This window comes from Carassius carassius, chromosome 41, assembly GCF_963082965.1.
Source record: "Carassius carassius chromosome 41, fCarCar2.1, whole genome shotgun sequence".
Lineage (NCBI taxonomy): Eukaryota > Metazoa > Chordata > Actinopteri > Cypriniformes > Cyprinidae > Carassius > Carassius carassius.
The window spans coordinates 12,305,799-12,326,825 of record NC_081795.1 but is presented as its reverse complement, the minus strand read 5'-3'; the positions used below and the strand labels follow the sequence as shown (position 1 = coordinate 12,326,825).

The 21,027-nt window shown below is 36.9% G+C and overlaps 1 protein-coding gene across 1 annotated transcript in view; it reads left to right on the top strand.

The window, feature by feature from the left end:
- The window catches only part of LOC132122760 (glutamate receptor ionotropic, kainate 4-like), a 351,304-nt gene extending 332,279 nt beyond the window's left edge, over positions 1-19,025 (top strand). The window contains exons 15-21 of the mRNA XM_059533136.1: positions 11,254-11,363; positions 12,740-12,913; positions 13,613-13,778; positions 14,191-14,416; positions 15,748-15,876; positions 15,956-16,074; positions 18,330-19,025. Of these exons, the coding sequence (XP_059389119.1) occupies positions 11,254-11,363; positions 12,740-12,913; positions 13,613-13,778; positions 14,191-14,416; positions 15,748-15,876; positions 15,956-16,074; positions 18,330-18,707 (1,302 nt within the window). The 3' untranslated portion in view covers positions 18,708-19,025. The remainder of the gene's footprint in view (positions 1-11,253; positions 11,364-12,739; positions 12,914-13,612; positions 13,779-14,190; positions 14,417-15,747; positions 15,877-15,955; positions 16,075-18,329) is intronic.
- The last annotated feature ends 2,002 nt before the right edge of the window (positions 19,026-21,027 follow it).

The following is a 21,027-nucleotide window of genomic DNA, read 5'->3' as shown; positions in this document are numbered from 1 at the left end:
CAAAAATGAAAGATTAAGTGAATATGAATTAAATGTTTGGTCAGTAGCCTAAACAAGGATTTGATTGTCCTGTAAGTGTAACAGCAGCAATTACATGGCATTTGGCTCCCTTTGCAGGCATTTGTAATAACATGTAAATTAATTTTTTATTTTGTATTTGCCTACATTATGTATTTTAACAGTGGTATTATTATTATACAATTATTATTGCCTCAATGTTTTTTTAATATAATGCATTTTAAGTCATTTTAAAGGCTATTGATGGCTTGGGTCTGTTTTTATAGCAACAACAACAACAAAATATTACAGTATATTAATACTTCTTTGTAAATTATTATTTAAAGTAACAAAACCATGGTTAATTTGCAGTTACCATGGCTACAAGAACAATTCAAGAACAAGAACAACTGGGATGGTGTCCCCTCTGAGAGTTGGTGCCCTACGCAGACTGCGTACTCTGTGTATAGGGAGCGGCGGTACTGACCCTTATTCATAATTTAAATAACAAACATTAGTTCAAAGTTGTTCAAATTAACTATATAAAAAGTTGTGTTCTTGTACAGTTCTTCTATCTTTTTATTTATCCCCTTAAATCGAAAAATGGAAGAAAATTCAAAACAAAAAGCAACCCCCAATGTTCAAGACATTTTTTTATATGATATGACTTGTTATATCTTTGTTTTTGGTTTTTTTGTTGTTGTTTTTTTTTACTATTTTCATTAGCAGTCGAGTCGATATTGGATATTTATTTGTGCATGCCCTTTCCATTATTTTTAACTTCACATTACATTATTACATTACAATAATTTTATAACACGGTAAATGTAACCACTAGCAAATCTCGGAATGAATATATTTTTTCACATTTTACATTATAATTGGGATGCTTAAATTCACTTGTAGCATTATTGTCATATTTTTCTGTTTTCATTTTAATTTATTTGGATCGAATAGTGTCGAATTTTAATATAATCCACTGGCCATATAATAAAATTAATTATCAACCTATCAGCAGAACTTTAGTATTGCAGCATTCTTAACAATTACTATTAATCAATGTTTTGTTTTTTGTTTTCTTCTTTTTTGTATTCACATAGAAGTTTCTCATGTGCTAAAATGTTTTTGTCTCAGTGCTTTTTTCATGCTAATGTCAATTAGCAAGGTCTTCATAACAAGAACTTTTTCAGCACTTAATTAGATTTTCAGATGCAACAAGGTGGTTTTTAGACACAAGATGAACTGCAGTTCAAACTTGTGTATCAAGCTTCAGGAGACAAGTCAAATAATTCAGATTTTTTCCATGAACCATTTCAATACTACCGGCTGAAGGCAATAGATGCTAAATAAGAAAAGTTGTTCCAGAACCAACAAAGGATGTTGAACTCCTGTTGGGGTAAATTACATTGTGTCTCGCAATAATATCAGAGCTTGGTGAAGTGTGACTTATTTTCAGTGTTAAAATGCATTCTTTTCCAGCAATAAATAATTCATTCATGGATAGATTTTTCCTTGAATCTGTAAACACTATTGGGCTTTCAAAACATTGCTGACATTACACACTTCGCCTTTAGATGCTAGGCTACAACAACCTTAGAGAGAGAGAAGTGGCTTAGAGTAAGTATAAGTAAGAACAAGAAGAGAAAGTTGATTGAGAAAGGCACAGAGGCAGACATAGACACCGCGAGTGACTCAGAGACTGTCAGACAGAGAGAACAGTAGTGACAGAGGACATAAGAGGAGTATTCATTGAGTTCACACAGGTAAAGAGGATAAAAGGCTGTTGTGCAGTGTAGAGCTGTTCTCAGGTTAGAAGGCCTTGAGCTCTCTCTCTCTCTCTCTCTCTCTCTCTCTCTCTCTCTCTCTCTCTGTTGGTCTCTCCATGGCCCTTTCTGCCCTTCTCTGACCCAGAATAAGGCTGGAGTGGCTAAAAGTAGATGAGTTGTGATGTCACTACATATAAATTAACTTGTGCTGGTGTTGCTGATGTTTACACTGAGATTTAAGGTTTACACCTCAGTGAATCTGTTTGTTTATTTTTTTCTGACATGTTGGTATTATATCTTTCATTTGGATGGTATAAGCTGCACTGAGTAAATACATTTCAGGCTGCAAAGCAACAAAGTTGTATTATTTTAAATAGGGGTGATTCGTCATTTTATTTCATTTATTTAATATATGTTTTTCCTGTTATTAATTTAGAATTATTCAAATTCAAATTTTATGTAAATATAATTGTATTTATTTAACAAATCTAATATAAGTTTTATTTATTTTCTACAATTAGAATGCGTGTGTTTCTAATATTAATTTAAAATTAATCAGAAGGGACATTTTATATAAATTTACAATGCATACATTTTGTTGTTGTTGTTGTATTATATGATTAACAAATTAATTAACAAATAAATGCAATATATATGCGTGTGTGTGTGTGTGTGTGTGTGTGTGTGTGTGTGTGTGTGTGTGTGTGTGTGTAAAAACATATTTTTTTGTTAAATTCAAGTGCTAAACAATAGCAAATTATCTTAAATGAGACATGTATGATATTATCTGACTAAGCTGGGTTGAGTGGGCTAAAGATGGGGGTCTGCCTTTAGTTCCGTTCCTCCTGCTCAAAATAATATCTTCTCACTCATCTATACCCCGCAGCCATGATAATCAGGATATTTGGATTATTGTGTGTTCACTTGTTAAGGTTTAATCCACTTGGTATTCATCCAGCAGGCTTTGATTTTTTACAAGGACCCCCATAACTTATTTCAAACTTTAAATGAAATCCTTCGCTTGATCAATAAAAATGGCAAATGGAATAAATTGTGGCCTTCGGCCCTGTTTTAATAACATGTTTGTGAGTACAGTGGTATTTCCATTGCAGCGTATAGTCGGACGCACTGGTAGATGTGAACGTATAGAACGTGCCATCTTTGTTTGTTGAATGTAGTCTGGAGAGTTTGAATGAACACAAGAATGGATGAAAATTAGTCTTTCTTCATCTTGTGCGGCACACAACTAGGTGTGGTTGAGGGTGAAATAACTAATTAGGTCCTACAGGTAGTATTGGCAAGATCATGTACAGCCTCAAAGGAGCAGTGACGGAGTTTGTGTGCTATGAGAGTGTTATTGTGTGTTATGAGAGTGTTTAGAGTGTACGGAGAAAGAAAAAGAGCAGCTGCCACTCAGAACATGAAGTCAGGGTTCTTTTTTTCCTCTGAAGCATTCCAGCTGTGACAAGACCATGTTCCCACTGACCACACACTTTCAGGTTGCAAAAGGGAACTCTGTGCCTCTACGGCATTGAGCCCTCTTGACTCATCATGACTGAGTGTGTCTCACAGCAGTGCGCTTGGTTTCATGACGTACTTCAGATTAGAAATAATGCACCTCACCTCTGTGTGTTTACAATCTGTCACAGAAGGACAAATTTTTTAATCTGGATGTTTATAGTGACAGAAGAAGATATATTGTGAATGTTACCATGTAGAGCACCTTTCAGTGGAATTCAATGGAACATTAAGTTTTCAGATTTTTCAACCAAAGTCGATCTGACAGTGGCTGGTAAACATGCTCTGACAGTATATCACTGTATAGCAGAGTCTTCACAACAGATCAGTCTGAACTGCAAATCACAGAGGAGACTAGAAACAGGTTTATGACCAATGATACAACAAACACATTTGAGTATGTGGGAGAGAAGAGAAAGACCCCATGCATAACACTTTATGTATTTTTATTAAATGCATTTTATGGAAACCAATTTCAATCTTAGAGTAAAAAAGATACTTTTATCGGCCAGTTTGCAATTTTATTTATCATAATTGTAACTTCATATTTTATAATGTAGCTTTACATTACACATATCAGTCGCAAATTATATCTCACTTACAGTTGCAACTTTACATCTGACAATGTGACTTTATTTTTCACAATTTGACTTTATATTTCACAGTTGTGATGTTATATCTCACAATCTGGCTTTACATATCTCACAATTTAATTTTATATCTCACAGTTGCAATTTTATTTCTCTTATTGTGACTTTACGCTCACCTAAAAGATTATTAGGAACACCATACTAATACTGTGTTTTACCCCCTTTCGCCTTCAGAACTGCCTTAATTCTACGTGGCATTGATTCAACAAGGTGCTGAAAGCATTCTTTAGAAATGTTGGCCCATATTGATAGGATAGCATCTTGCAGTTGATGGAGATTTGTGGGATGCACATCCAGGGCACGAAGCTCCCGTTCCACCACATCCCAAAGATGCTGTATTGGGTTCTGGTGACTTTGGGGGCCATTTTAGTACAGTGAACTCATTGTCATGTTCAAGAAACCAATTTGAAATGATTCGAGCTTTGTGACATGGTGCATTATCCTGCTGGAAGTAGCCATCAGAGGATGGGTACATGGTGGTCATAAAGGGATGGACATGGTCAGAAACAATGCTCAGGTTGGCCGTGGCATTTAAACGATGCCCAATTGGCACTAAAGGGACTAAAGTGTGCCAAGAAAACATCCCCCACACCATTACACCACCACCAGCAGCCTGCACAGTGGTAACAAGGCACGATGGATCCATGTTCTCATTCTGTTTATGCCAAATTCTGACTACATTCTGAATGTCTCAACAGAAATCAAGACTCATCAGACCAGGCAACATTTTTCCAGTCTTCAACTGTCCAATTTTGGTGAGCTCGTGCAAATTGTAGCCTCTTTTTCCTATTTGTAGTGGAGATGAGTGGTACCCGGTGGGGTCTTCTGCTGTTGTAGCCCATCAGCCTCAAGGTTGTGCGTGTTGTGGCTTCACAAATGCTTTGCTGCATACCTCGGTTGTAACAAGTGGTTATTTCAGTCAAAGTTGCTCTTCTATCAGCTTGAATCAGTCGGCCCATTCTCCTCTGACCTCTAGCATCAACAAGGCATTTTCGCCCACAGGACTGCCGCATACTGGATGTTTTTCCCTTTTCACACCATTCTTTGTAAAGAAATGGTTGTGTGTGAAAATCCCAGTAACTGAGCAGATTGTGAAATACTCAGACCGGCCCGTCTGGCACCAACAACCATACCATGCTCAAAATTGCTTAAATCACCTTTCTTTCCCATTCTGACATTCAGTTGGAGTTCAGGAGATTGTCTTGACCAGGACCCCTAAATGTATTGAAGCAACTGCCATGTGATTGGTTGATTAGATAATTGCATTAATGAGAAATTGAACAGGTGTTCCTAATAATCCTTTAGGTGAGCGCAGAAACAAGCTTCCATACTATTTTTATGTCATTGTTTCTTAGATATTTATTTTGCTTAGTATGTGGTTTTGGCTTTAATGTCACCATGTACTTGAGCTGACATGGACTGATGATCAAGTTCTCCAGCATGATTTGAAAATGATTGAGCATTTTGTGCTTCATTGGAAGCATTAGCATCTTGTCATAATATGGTTAAGGTCTAGAAATTGATCTACAAATATACACTAGTGTTCAAAAGTTTGCGGTCTTTGGGAACTTGTTTTGCCAAAAGTTATCTTATGCTTACCAAGGCTGAATTTATTATATGAAAATTACTGTAAAAGCTGTAATATTGTTAAATGTTTATGCAATTTAAAATAACTTTTGTATTTGAATGTATTTTAAAATGTAATTTATTCTTTTACTTTTATTACTGTGATGGCAAGGCTGAGATTTCAGCAGTCATTACTCCAGTCTTCAGTGTCACATGATCCTTAATCAATCATTCTAATATGCTGATTTGGTGCTCCCATTTTTATTATTATTATTATAAATTAAAAAAACACTTGTGCAGCTTAATATTTTTGTGGAAACCATGATATATATACAGTGGTGGACAGCTTTACTTCGTTACTGTACTTAAGTACATTTTTCAAGTATCTGTACTTTACTGGAGTAGTTTTATTTTGAGTAACTTTTACTTTTACTTCACTACATTCCAAAGCATAAAATCGTACTTTTAACTTCACTACATTTCATAAAACATATCGTTACTCCCTATAATATATCACGTGCTCCGACACGCAGAAGTGGTGTTTGATTCATCATGAACGAACTGAGTCTTTTCAAAATAAACTTAAATCGGATCGCAAATCGCACCAAACGATTCGTTTACGAATTAGAATGATCCGATTGCAGCGTACTGTCTATGGATTGCAGCTGTTCTGGAGTCGACCACTCACTGATTCAAATGAACCGTTTAGTGCGAGTCTACAGAAGTAAGAAACGGGAGATCTTTGTTGATCTTTGATGTTGCTAAAAGTAAGTTACTAATGTCGAAATTTTGGATCAATTATTGTAACTGAAAATCATATTTAGGTCAAAATTGTCAGTTGTTTGGGAACTAAATCCGCTGTAAAGAGGGATCTATTTAAGCCCACTGAGTGCAGACGATGCAGACACATCAATTTTAGGAAGAAAAAAACAACAAAATAAATAAAAAAAAACAAACATTAAAATTACACTGATTAAATACAATAACTCATGCACGTTCAAATTCCACTCTGCCGTAATGTTAACAGTTTTATTAAAATGCTACCATCCCTATGTGACGTCTGTTTTTATATTGTTTATCAACAGTAACGTTTGGATTAACTAGACGAGTAGACAGACATGAATGTTTATTCATAACCGTACTGAAAATAAGTAAATATTGTTAGCTGATGCTAACTGTCTAGCTAACAAGCTTGCTAGTGCTAAGTTGAGGTAATTTTTATAAATAATGTCCAAATATTTTTATTCAACCACCTATATATATATATATATATATATATATATATATATATATATATATATATATATATATATATATATATATATATATATATATAGATTACATCTTGGGAGAAAAGAAAGGATGTGATGTTCAGAACATGGTAACTACAGTAATTATCAAAGTGGGAAGAGATGCACCCTGTTTGGCCAGGGGTGTTTTTACACCACAGACAATGTTTGAGAAGGAAAAAATCCAGGGGCGTAGCCATCTTTTCAGAAGTGAGGGGGACAGAATTTATATATATATATATATATATATATATATATATATATATATATATATATATATATATATATATATATATATATATATATATATATATATATAGGCTATATATGTAGGCTATATAACATTTCTTTAATCTATATATCTTACCAATCAACAGTTTTTGAACAGTAATATTTTTAATGTTTTTAAAGAAGTATCTTCTGCTCACCAAGCCTGCATTTATTTGATCCAAAGTACAGCAAAAAACAGTAATATTGTGAAATATTTTTATATTTAAAATAACTTTTTTCCCTATTTGAATGTATTTTAAATTGTAATTTATTCCTGTGATCAAAGCTGTATTTTCAGCATCATTACTCCAGTCTTTAGTGTCACATCCTTCAGAAATCATTCTAATATGCTGATTTGCTGATCAATATTTATATATCAATATTTAAAACGTGTATTTTTTTCAGTATTCTTTGATGAATATAAGGATCCAAAAATTAGCATTTATGTGAAATAAAAAGCTTTTGCAACATTGTACACTATATCATTCAAAAGCTTACAGTCAATATAATTTTTGTTTTTTGGAAAATAAATTATAGAAATGAACACTTCTACTTAGCAAGGACTCTTTGGTGGGTTCGAGTCTCAGGCCGGCAACACCATGACTAAGGTTCTCTTGAGCAAGACATCGAACCCCAACTGCTCCCCGGGCGCCGCAGCATAAATGATGCCCACTGCTCCGGGTGTGTGCTCACAGTGTGTGTGTGTTCACTGCTCTGGGTGTGTGTGCTCTTCGGATGGGTTAAATACAGAGCACGAATTCTGAGTATGGGTCACCATACTTGGCTGTATGTCACGTCACTTCACTTTAAATTGATAAAAAGTGATGATAAAGACATAATTTTCTATTTCAGATTATTCCAGATTTCTATTTCAAAATAAATGCTGTTCTTCTGAACTTTCTATTCATCAAAGAAACCTTTTTTTTTTTTTTTCTGAAGGATTGTCTGACTGGAGTATTGATACTAAAAATTCAGCTTTGAAATTTCAACAAATTACATTTTGAAATATATCCAAATAAAAAACAGTTAATATAAATAGGTTAGTAAAAATATTTCACAATTTTTCTGTTTTGCTGTACTTTGGGTCAAATAAATGCAGACATGGTGAACAGAAGAGACTTCTTTAAAAAATATTAACAAGCTTACTGTTCAAAAACTGTTGACTGGTAGTGGATACAAAAGGCAACTTAAATTTTTCTCAAATTTCTAACTTTTAATTGGCTTAGAAATCTATAACTGCTGGACAATAACAAATAATAATGATTTGTTTATATACTACAAAATGTTTTTGTCAATTAGCACTGCATTGTTCATACTTTATTTATCACCTGCTGAAGATGACTTGAAAAACCATATATTGTTGCAATCGTACGTTTAATGTCTTCGTGTTTCCAAAAGTTTCTGGCCTTTTTTTTTCTGTGTAAAAACTGCTTTCATACAGCGATAGCTGGACGCTTTTGCCCATATTAGGAATTTCCTGATATGACTTTCTGCACGAGAAAATATGAAAATATAATTATATTTTCCTTTAAAATGTTCTTCCTAACTTCAGGCCTTATTATCATGTCATATATAGTCCTAACTGTGATGTTCTGTAAAACAACAAACTTTAAAATACTTTGTTCTTACTGGTGAAAATCAGATGGTCATCTCTGTTTTCTCTCATGTACATCACAGTGTAAGCTTTCACAGTTAACATCACTCTCATCAGCGTAGTCCATATCAACAACACAAATATATCTTGACTCCATATAGTGGTTATTTTGGAAAAAATCCCAGGTATTTTGAGCAGTAGGATTATTAAAAATATGTGTGAATATAAAATTTAATTAAGTAGCTTATATATAAAATTTCAGTACTTTTTTACTTAAGTACATAAAAAAATCGAGTACTTTTGTACTTTCACTTGAGTAAAATTGAAAAAGGAGTACTTTTACTTTTACTCGAGTAATATTTTATTATATGTATCTGTACTTTTACTCAAGTACTTGATATGTGTACTTCGTCCACCACTGTATATATATCATTAATCAAAGAATCCTGAAATCCTATATATATATATTATTATTATTATATATTTATATTTTTTTCAGAATGCTTTGATTAATCTACCTTTCAAAAGAACAGCATTTATTTATAATACAAATGTTTGTTATAGTCTTTACTGTCAATCTGATAAATACAGTGCATCTTTGCTGAACAAAAATAATCACTGACCTCAAACTAAACAATTTTATCTTGAAGTTCAGAATCTTAAATAGTGTGTTTTCTTACATCATATTTTGTTTTACATTGTTTCCCGTATGAAATGTTAAACAAAAAGTAAAATCAATTTGCAGTCACTGAATAGTAAAATGTAATTATTATTAAAGCTTAACACAATGAAACATCACTGATGAGTGAAACACAACTCCAAAAGCCAGCAGTGGTTTTATTCATTATTTAAGAAGTGAATGCCCTAAATTATGGAAAAGAGAAATCTGCAAATTCTCGAGATCTCGAGATCAATCATTTTAATGCCAAAAGGCATGATTAATGGTTTTAATAAACTGAAAACTTAGCAACAACTCTTCCCATAAATTCCCATAAATAACTCTGAATATAAGTGTGCTGAATAATGTCACAAGAAACACTGAAGCTGTAATAAGTACAATAACTATTTTTAGGATAAACATGGTAAGACCAAACATGTACTGACAGCTCTGCAGTGTCCTCTGTAATTTAATGTAGTGCAAATGTTAATGAGGACCTGGTTAACCAGACACAGGGAACCCTGGTGTGAGAGTCTGGTATGACTGCAGGCTTCTACTGCTGCTTCTGCTTCTGTTATAGCACATGGCATTATTTTGACAGCCGAAGCAGCAGCACTTCTCAAACTCTAAATTTTAAGTATATCCCTGGGAGAAACTTTACTTCTTACCTCAAATCCACTAAGCCAGAAACGAGAAATTACATAACACCACAGAGACACATCAGAGCCTATGGGGACATGCTAGAGTCGAGCAAGAACTGCCCTACTGCACTGCTGTTCACTCAAACTGGAGGAGGATCTATCTGTGCTCATTTGTTAAATGATCAAGGGAAGATACGCTCTTGAGGGTGTTACATGTTCAAAAGGCTGTTAAACCGCGTTTATAACCTGTGAAGCTCACCTCGGAAACAGTTGTGCAATTGTAGAGCATTTTCTCGCTTGTTTTCAAGCTGGTTGGACATTTGCACAGTGCTTTTTTTTTTTTTTTTTTTTTTTTTTTTTTTACCTTAAAATTTTTTTTAGAAAAAAAGGCACGTTGTTTCAGCTGGAAGCAGATTTCCGAAACCCAACACCACAGTTAACGTACCCCCCTGTGGGCTCCATCCACAAGTCCCTCTCGCTGTAAGTCACAAAACAGTTATCTCCTCAAATCTCAGGATGCATACAGTACATACACGAAGCTCAGTCTGGCCCAATTTTCTCATCCCTTGATGGTAGCGTCCATAAAAAAGTGTAAAGCATCCTGCCTAAGAATAAACCCACACCTGAACTGGCTATTGTTCTATTGAGAGCCCATCAGTTTCATGCGTATCTACCATAGACAGGTTTGATTCTATTTATTGCTACAATTACAGCTTTTAGTGTCCGGTTCAACATGAAATGCCATTCAATTACACTAATATGGAGATGATTGCAGACACATAATGAATTTCCAGCCTAGTGCGGGATAGATAGTGGAATAATTACTAATTTCCGCACTATAGTAAACTTAGTTTTTGTAGTCTCTGGGATAAAAAAAACTGCCCAAATGATTTGTTTGCGAGTGTATCCATCGCTGGGACTATTTAGAGCCATCTGTAAGACACCTGTGGCATGTAGATGGTGCTTTTACACTTTAGTTTCTCGCTGATAAGAGACTGTTAAGTTCCTGCTGACCACTGATTGTCAAAGCACCTCCAGGAGAGATAATTTGATTTGACTGTGTACAGAATCGACTCCTGAGTTGGAAATCCGATTGGATTTGGAGAATTAGATTTTTCAGAGTGTGCCAAAATGGTTAGGAGACAGAAAATCAAGCACTTTGTTTAGATCAAGCCAATCAACTGTAAAAGCTTTTAAATGTCTTTAACCTGTATGTTTACTGACTGGAATTGAATGATATAGGCGTATTAGGATCTTTGTGATGCTAGTTTCATTGACTTGATGTTGCCTGTGTGTTTTTGTAGGGAAGAAGACCGGGATATTTCTCCTTTTTGGATCCGTTCTCTCCTGGGGTTTGGCTTTTCATGTTGCTGGCATACCTGGCAGTCAGCTGCGTGCTCTTTTTGGTGGCAAGGTAAATATTCAGCTCCATACTGACACCCACTGGATCTTATTAGTACTGACATTATCTTGAAAGGGGAAGTTCAGCTAAAAAATGGAAGTCTCTCATGATGTACTGTACTTATCATCTTGTCACTCCAAACCTGTGTGACTTTTTGAAAGAACATTTTAAACAACTTTGACTGATGAAAGTAAAATAAGAGTTGTACATCTTGAATCTTCCATTATAGTCCAGGTCTTCTGAAGTCATACATATTTCTAAAAACAGACTGAAATTTGTAATACACAAAATTTTATTTGACTGATTTTCACAGATTTCAAATGGTGTGAAAATTAAAACAAAATTTGATTTGATTGATTGATTGATTGATTGATTGAACCGTTGCTTTAACAGTCAACTAGACATTATGGGACAAATTTACTAAACAGGGCAGATTAGCATGAGAGCGCAATCCCAAAAAAGCACTTTTGTGGCGCGTGAAAGACATGCTTTATGTTAAATAATGGCACAAATACCAGTAATTTGACCAGATAGTAAACAGTTAGTAAATATTTTTGCGTGATTTCTTTTAATAATCTCTTCCCATAAATTATGCATCTGAAAGCTAAAGCTGGAGGGCAAATATTTGTTGATTGGAATTCTGGAATGTTCCTATTGTATCTTTGTGCTCTGATTTTAGGGGGATGTATGGAGGTTAGGACTGTTAGGTCATAAGAGAGTTGCTATTGCACAATCAACATTCTTTGTTGGTCCTGCGAAACAGTCCAGACCTTAAACCTATCCCTGAATCCTTGGTTTTGTCAGAATGCTGTTCTAGGATCAGTATAGGTGTATCTGTAGACATTTCATTTTAAACTCACTTTTTATTCCGGCTTTGCATTGGATCAAAAAAAGAAATGTCATGTTTTATACTCTTTCACGGTAGCCTGCTGATTTTCCAGCATTCTGCAGGACAACGGGGGTGTTGTGTGTTACCTTTATTACCTCTCAAGACATTTTTATATAAATTCATAGTCGGAGCTTTTGTATATGTTTTTCTTTGCTTGCCTCTCTATAATGTGTATATTTTTACACATCTGTTATTGAAATGCGACCTGTGTTTTATTTTCTGCATTGCTTGTGTTCGGTATTTCAACAGAGCTGTAATGCGAGGTTGTCGCACACCTTGAAGAGTAACTCAGCAGCATCCTGCAGTGCAGTGCATTTTTATTAGTGTCCTGTCAGTCACGGCTAAAGCTTGCACAGCCCCTTCAGGGAACAAAAACCAGGTTATGTGGCCAACAGGGAGCACTGGTGACTTCATGCTTTGCCAACTGTTAAAATTGTTCCTGGCTCATTTATGTTTACTACTTTTTATCCTTTCTTTTTTTCTCATTCTTGGCATACAGGCTAACACCTTATGAATGGTACAACCCTCACCCCTGCCTGAAGGGGCGCTGTAGCCTGCTCATTAACCAGTATTCTCTGGGCAACAGTTTCTGGTTTCCTGTGGGAGGTTTCATGCAGCAAGGCTCCACTATCGCCCCCAGAGCCCTGTCCACACGCTGCGTCAGTGGAGTATGGTAAGAGTGCAGGCTAAATATTGTCTCCATTGTAAAAAGACCTGCATTGATGGTCACAAACATATGTTTTGTTCAGATGATGGTCTCCAGGATGCGATTTATTAGGAATGTACAGAATGTCAGGGAATTTATATATATTTTCTTATAAATTTTGTATGTAAGCCTCAGAAATGTTGGCCGTAGGTCTTGTCTTCAAGACCTTCGAGAAGTCTTTCCCTTCTTATGCATTCAATTTGGATTTAGGTCTTTAATTTTGGGTCAACTAGCTTAACCAGCAAGACCTCACTGAAAACCAGTTAGATTTTGCCTGCCTAAACTGGTTTACCAGCTCGACCAGCACCCAAACCAACATTACCCAGCCAGTCCAAGCTATTCTTTTCAGCAGAGTATAACATTCTGCTATACCCTGATCTCATTGTCTGTTGCTGGAAACCACAGATAAAATGCTACTCTCAATTGGCCTCTGTTTTTCTGCTGTGTTATTGTACTGTCATTTTTCGAGGCCTCGTCGACTGCAGCTCACCAAGGTCAGTGGAGAATAAAAGCGAGCTATTTTTGAGTATTCTGAATGGACGTACAGTATTCAGAGGTGCCTTTCAACTTCTAATTCCGATGCGGAGCTCACAGTAGCGCCGAGCTCTATTGATGTTGGGTCAGAGCTTTGCGTTCCTTGTGTCTAAAACAGGTTTGTCATTCCAGGTGGGCCTTCACCTTGATCATCATCTCTTCCTACACAGCCAACTTGGCAGCCTTTCTCACTGTTCAGAGGATGGAGGTGCCCATCGAGTCCGTGGACGATTTGGCTGACCAAACGGCCATCGAATATGGCACCATGCAAGGTGGATCCACCATGACCTTCTTCCAGGTGAGATCTCCAAGGACAAAATGCAAGGGAACTCCACCCACAAATCAATGGCCTGTCGGCAGGTTTATTGACCATGTCGCTAGCACTCTTCCCTACTCAGGGATTTATCTGTTTGCTGTCTAAATATCAGTGCCATTCGATATCTTGCCCTCTCCAGAGGGCCGCCCAGACTAATTCAAACCCTTTGATGCGTCGAAGGGATGTTTCTCGACCCGCCCCTCAGCAAGCACAGACTGTTTCACATATTCAGTTGTCACATCAACATGTCAAACTGTCAGCTTATCAACAGCCAAGTCCTTGGTTAACAAATTCAGTCTCTCCTCCTCACAGCTGTAGTGATTGGCTGTCAAGACACCAGACGAAAATTGAGGAGCAGATGTAACAATTCTAATATCTCCTGTTTTCGGGTTAGAACTCTCGCTACCAGACATACCAGCGCATGTGGAACTTCATGTACTCCAAGCAGCCCAGCGTGTTCGTGAAGAGTACTGAGGAGGGCATCGCCAGAGTGCTCAACTCTAATTATGCCTACCTGCTGGAGAGCACCATGAACGAGTACTACCGCCAGCGCAACTGCAACCTCACCCAGATCGGAGGCCTGCTGGACACCAAGGGCTATGGCATTGGCATGCCTCTGGGTGAGAAAGAATTAGAGAGAAAACAATGAATAGAGGTTCATGTGGAGTTAGCAGGACTTTTATTGATTGAAATGCAACCAGAGTGCAAAAAGATCTGCATAGAAATGTAGCAGGGAATCTCACACATTATGGAAAAAATTTTTTGTGGCAGTTGCTAGTAGGATTGTATGATGTGATCTCAGTGAGATCTTGGGTTGAAGCCAAGGCAGATTGTGCAACGTCAACTGCCATTTGTGCTACTGAATGATAAACAACTTTGGTCACAATTGACAGTGTTGACTGGTAGATCAATCGTGTCACAATCTGACATGCTCATTAAAATGTTTACTGGTACACATCCTCGCACTAATGTTTGTTTTACCTGAAAGAAAAGAAAATGTCTGCAGTGTGTGTAGGCAAAAAAGGCCATTTAACTTCTTTTTTATTCAAAGCAAACCTGATGTAGTAATAGTAATAACATAAAACGACTCTTATAATATTTAAGGGGATAGTTCACCCAAAAATTTAAATTCTCCCTAGATCTACTCACCCTCAAGCCATACCAGGTGTATATGATTTTCTTCTTGCAGACAAATACATTTGGATTTATTTTCAGGAGAATTTTCATTTTTTGGGTGAAATATCCCTTTAAATTAATTAATTTATTATTTATATATCAATATTATATTAATAATTAAATATTAATAGGAAATATATTGTAACATTCTAAATGTATTTACTGTCATTTCTGATCAATTTAATGCATCCTTGCTGTACTTTTAAAAATCCTGAAGTAGTTTAAATATTTTGAATTATAAATAATTTAATTGTATTTGTTTTATGCTGCATGCCATATAAACCACTGTTATATACAATACTCTTGCAGACATGTACGTCATCAGTTGCTTTGTTCTTATTGGTTATTTATTGGACGCAGTAGCATTCACATTTCTCAACTGTGACCTAAAATTTCGGACACTGTCAGAACTTCGTCTTAATCAGTGACAATATTACAGTAAGCTATCCAAGACTGCCAGTCTCGTCCCATAATGATAGAAACCTTTTATGTCTCAGATGCCAAAATTATAGCCAAAATTGTACAGTGCACACCAGGCTTTAATCAGATAACTGAAGTTAAATGAATCCATTGACTGAATATAATTTGCACTGAATTGATTTGTACCAAGCTATGTCCAACAGATGTTTTAATCAACATGATTAATAGCTAGGTTTAGTTTAAGCGAAACGAACGCCATGATAGGAGTATACAGGACTATACATAATATATGCTTCCAGAAAATATACATCCAGCTCTGGCTTCTCACATCTCTAAGATGAATATTTTGTTTCAGGCACGGTCTACAGAGATGAGTTTGACCTGGCCATACTCAAGTTACAGGAGGAAAACCGCCTAGAAATCCTGAAGAGGAAATGGTGGGATGGCGGCAAGTGTCCGAAAGAGGAGGATCATCGAGCAAAAGGTGAACCACCTGTCACTCAACTGCAGGTCCAAACAGAATCTTTTATGAAACTTTTATCATGTTATGTGTTTTTGCATAGGTCTGGGCATGGAGAACATCGGTGGGATCTTCGTGGTGCTTGTGTGTGGTCTTCTGGTGGCCATCTTCATGGCGGTGCTGGAGTTTGTATGGATGCTACGTCATACGCCAGGAACAGAGGTGAGAGAGGGATATTTTACCTGCCTCTGCTTTCTGTCCTTCTCCCCGCCCTCGCACCTCCTTCACTGAACTCCCCACACCCCATCCCGAACCTCACAACCAGCACACCAAAGAATATACCTAAAACTGATCTACACAGGCTATCACACGTTAAAGGTGCCAGACACCTAGATTTTAGATTTTATGCTTTTTAACATTTGAATGGAATGAAGTTCCTTATGTTTTGTCTTTTTTTTTCCTTCCTCAAGCATATTGATAGTTGTGTGACTGCATTGTTTCAAATGAAACACTGTGATTTTTCTTACTAAATGAACACTTCAGCATGTTTCAGTAGAACCCTAAGACGTGACATTTTTTAAGGGTGCAAATGCATGCTGTTTGTTTATAATGTATTCATGACTAAGTGTGTTTGCCCATATTCATAGAGCATTGTCGGTAAATATGCCTATGTGTGTGTGCGAAGTGATAATGGACTAAATGCCATTTGAAGACTGGTCGGGAATATGGGTGTTTGTGTGATTGTGTTTGTATTGTATGTCTCAATGTCAAGTCAAAATGACTAGTTCAGTGCAGTTTAACTTTTTTTTTGATGAGTAGACTGAATATTTGCATTATGCCTAAGGGAAATGTAGCTTTTCGTGTTATTATTAGGTAATGCTAATAGTGTGTCTGTGTTTGTTTATGTGTGTGTGAGATGCATTCCTGCATGTAAGTATATACTCAGCACCATAAACTGCACTGGCATGGCTTGTCATCCAATAGGTAACAACTTTTGTTCTGTATAACTGGTGTACATATCTTTATGCATATATCACATTGGTCTAACACCAAGATGGCCACATTACAGCTCCTAGAATCACATCATTGTTTGTTTGCAGTGCCTTTTCAACCTCATGACATGTTGACAAAAATGGATTGATCAGATAAAAAAAAAAAAATTAAGCAGTTTATTTGAGATAGACCTTACTCAAGGTAGCACCATATTTAATTTCTGACCATTTCATTTGTAAAATGTGAACTGGGACCTTTATACAGTGCGTGGCATTGTAAAGACTGCAAGTCTATCCCCTGCAGCCTCATTTTCATTGAATATGGTGTCTAACCTGACTAAGGTCTAATGTTCAGAAAATTGCACTGGTTGATCTTCAGCTACTCATTTCTGGATTTTATCAGCGTATCAGAATTTTATCAGAATCCAGTGATCTCAACAAGAATCCACGCAATCAGAAATTTTGCATGAGGGTGAAAGATTTCCTCATGCAGATTTTGCACCAGGTTCAAGTTGGTCCTACAGATTGTTTACCAACAGAAAGCTGCTTGGTTTGAAAGGGACTTCCGTGACAGCTGTGCTTCAAATAATGTTACACTATTAACAATAGACAATTGTGCCTTTTTTGTGACCTCATCTTACTGGCACTTAACAGGGCATAAATTCAAAGGTTAAATCCTCAATTATATAGTGCTGGGGACTGATGAAATATTTTGTAACTGTAGAATAAGTGGTTTAGTTTGAGGGGATATGCATAATATTTCCCTTCAAATTTGATGTCAACACATGAAATTAAGGTTGGGGAAACTACTGAGGACAGAAGAAAAATACTACTTTTAAACAACAATCAAGAGAAATGAACGATTCAAAGCAAAGATTATGTATTTAACAGTCCTTAATCAAAACTTTATTTTTGTAATACTGTGCGATATTATTCCATCTATGACAGAATTCCATTAAGATGACAAATAGCAACAGAGGACATGGGAAAATGCGGCAACTCTGTTCGCAGGGTGATTCAAAATATATATGCGTTCAAATAATTTGACTATTTTATTATGTAAACAATCATCAAAACTCATTGAAAATCCTCTTGGTAGCAATTTGAGCCCAGTTTTTCAAAGCAAAAGGCACTGCATACAAAGAATGACCGAAACACAGCAGCTCCACTATCAGTTTTTATTTATTTGTTTATTTCAATTTTTTTGTAATGCGAATCTAACAGAATACATTTAAAGAAGTGAACTTGTTGAGAATGTAATGAGCACACACCGAGATCACCAAGCGCTTCAGGACATGTTCTCTGATTTCTCTGCTGTGCATCAGTCAGATAAACAGCTACCACCCCTGTATAGCCCAGTGTTATTTTTGATCAATGCTCTGGCTGTGCTGCCTTCCACCCCCTGTGAGCAGTGTGTCAGCGAGACCCCCTGGCCTCTCTTTCTCTCTCTTTCTCTCCCTCTGTCACCGTGTCTGTTCCTCACAGCTGTCCATGTGCGAGGAGATGCTACGAGAGCTGCAGGGCATCGTGCTGTGTCAGGACAGCCTGCAGTTACGGCGCAGACGCGGAGCCAGTGTGTTGCGACCGCAGCCTCTGCCCCTGGACGAGCGACGGGCGCGGGCAGCAGCAGCGAGCCTCAGCAATGGCAAGCTGTGCACGGGCACCGGCCTGCCCGAACCCCTCTCCCACAGACTGGTGCAGGAGGCCGCCCTGGTGGCACGAGGGTGCAGTCACATTCGCATCTGCCCAGAGTGCCGGCGCTTCCAGGGCATTCGAGTGCGCCCGGCTGGCCCTCCATCACCCAGCCACAGCGAGGAGAGTATAGAGTGGGAGAAGGGCACCAACAACAGTGAACACGAATAACCTCTCTGATCTGCGTCAGATAGACAGTAAACAACGCCTTTACTGGACCCAGAGATAATGGGAATGTAGACTCCGGAGAAGGAGCTAAAGGAGAAGCTGTCCATGCTGCCCAGGAGCTGCGTCTGGTTTCTGTACACTGTCATTACGGCCCTCTGCTTTTGGGGGACACAGCAGAGGGGCTTTGTACTATGCAGTATATTTGTCTAAATGTGCTGTTGATTTATTTTAAAATTATTCCTCTTTTGTTGTGATACCAGTATATTGCTATTATCTCCTTCTCACGACACCCGTTTAGTTTTGTTTCTCACACCGTGGATGGCAGACAGTTGCAGACTCGATCAATTAAGCGAGTCTATTTTTTTAGTGCCAAAATACTCTGTATTAATTTTGTGCTGTTGCCGTCTCATTCCAGCCCCTGAAGGAGTAACTATTTTTATTAATAGTTATATTCTATTAAAGGTTTTGGGGATGTTTCTGAATGTTTGGTGTGCATGTATGAGGGTTTTAGATGCTACTGAATGATTTTTTTTTTATTTTACTTCATACATTTTTTGGTTAAAGAAATGCTTTCTATTCTTTTCATTTGTTTGAGTTTTAATTCATTTTGTTGCACTACTGGGATATGAAAACTGCTCACAGTTGTGGGGAAAATGGAAGATTATGCTCCCATTTAGGAAATTTGCATTGGGAAACTAACTTGTACTTCTATTGACCCCTAATTTTGCCATTCCAGCAGGGCGCTTGGAGATATCAGATGTGTTCACTTTCAAAAAAGATGTCAGGAAAGTGAAATCTGAGGTGATTTTGTTGCTGTCAATGTCTTACATTTTTCTGTAGCACTCAATACATGATGAAATCCATACCGACAGGGTCGCTCCATCTAGACATATCTGTGTGTTGAGACATTGGAGATCGTAGGCCTATATACATTCAGGTATTTCTTTGTATTGCATAACATCTCATAATGTTTAAAGTTTAATGTTTATTTCCTTGTTTGAAACCAGAAACATTTATTTGTTTATGTGACATCTTGGATTCATGGATTTTGTTTTTAAAAAAAAGAAAAAAAAGACATCTGGTGAACACTCTTTTAAAACTGGATTCAACCAATCAGTTTTTCAACATATCACAGCTGACACAGCAGAATTTGGATACCAAAATGAAATTATTTTATTAGGCATGATGTTACCCTCAACTTGCAGTGCCAAACTGTAATAAATTGCCTTCACATTTTGGAGAGCCATTAGAGGTTACTTGCTACTCCTGTTGATTTTTTTTTCTGCGCATTTCTATTGAACTGAATCCATTTCTACATGATATTTCAATACAGTGTTGGTGCCTGACGAAAATAAATGGCATTGTGTTCAGTTCTGTGAAAGGTTGGCTCTGATCTTGAAGGTTTTGTCTCTTGGATCTGTCGGCTCTCTCTGTAAACATTTGTTTTTCTATGTGCACAAATACAGCTCCATTCATTTCCTATTGCGGGCTAGAATGGCTGTGCAGGTGGGTTTTCGCTGGATACTCAGACCCGCAGACAACTCTATCGGGGCGACTTCAAGATGTGGCACATTTATTATGTGGGGCATGGCATCAGCTGCACATCTGCTTTAGATTCACAGAGATACAAGCTGGTTTAAAGACTGTCAACAAACACATTTTGGAGAACATTTGGGAGACAGTTACTACTTAAAGAGACTACTTACACGGGTTAAAACAAGTAGTTTAATATTAGCATTTACAATTTGGGTAAAAGTGAAGAAATATTGCCAAAAAAGCTGCATATATAGTAATTATTCAAATTTCATAAAAGTATTCAAAATTCAGAAGAAATGTAGCATTGCACAAAAGTTAAAAGCATTGCACATGGCTCAAGCACTCAAACATGACTAATTTATTCAATGAGCGAAAGTGACCAATATTAGGGGGTTAACAAGATAAAAAGAGTAGTATCTGGGTGGTCATGTGACCTTAAAATGGCTGTGTAAAAATCATATAGTTTTGGAAAAGTGGAAGAGGTAATTTGCATTAGGAAACTAACTAGAATTGATCATTTCCTTTATTTGTTCCATTCCAGCAGAGCACTTGGGGGTATCAAATGTGTTCGCTTTCAAAAAACCATGTCAGGAAAGTGAGATCTGAGCTCATTTTGTTCCTGTAAAGGTCTTACATTCATCTGTAGCACTCAATACATGATGAAATCCATACTGACAGGGTCTCTCCATCTAGACATATCTGTGTGTTGAGACATTGGAGATCATAGGGTCAGATTAGTATTTACAATTTCGGCAAAAGTAAAGAAATATTAACAAAAAATGCACAT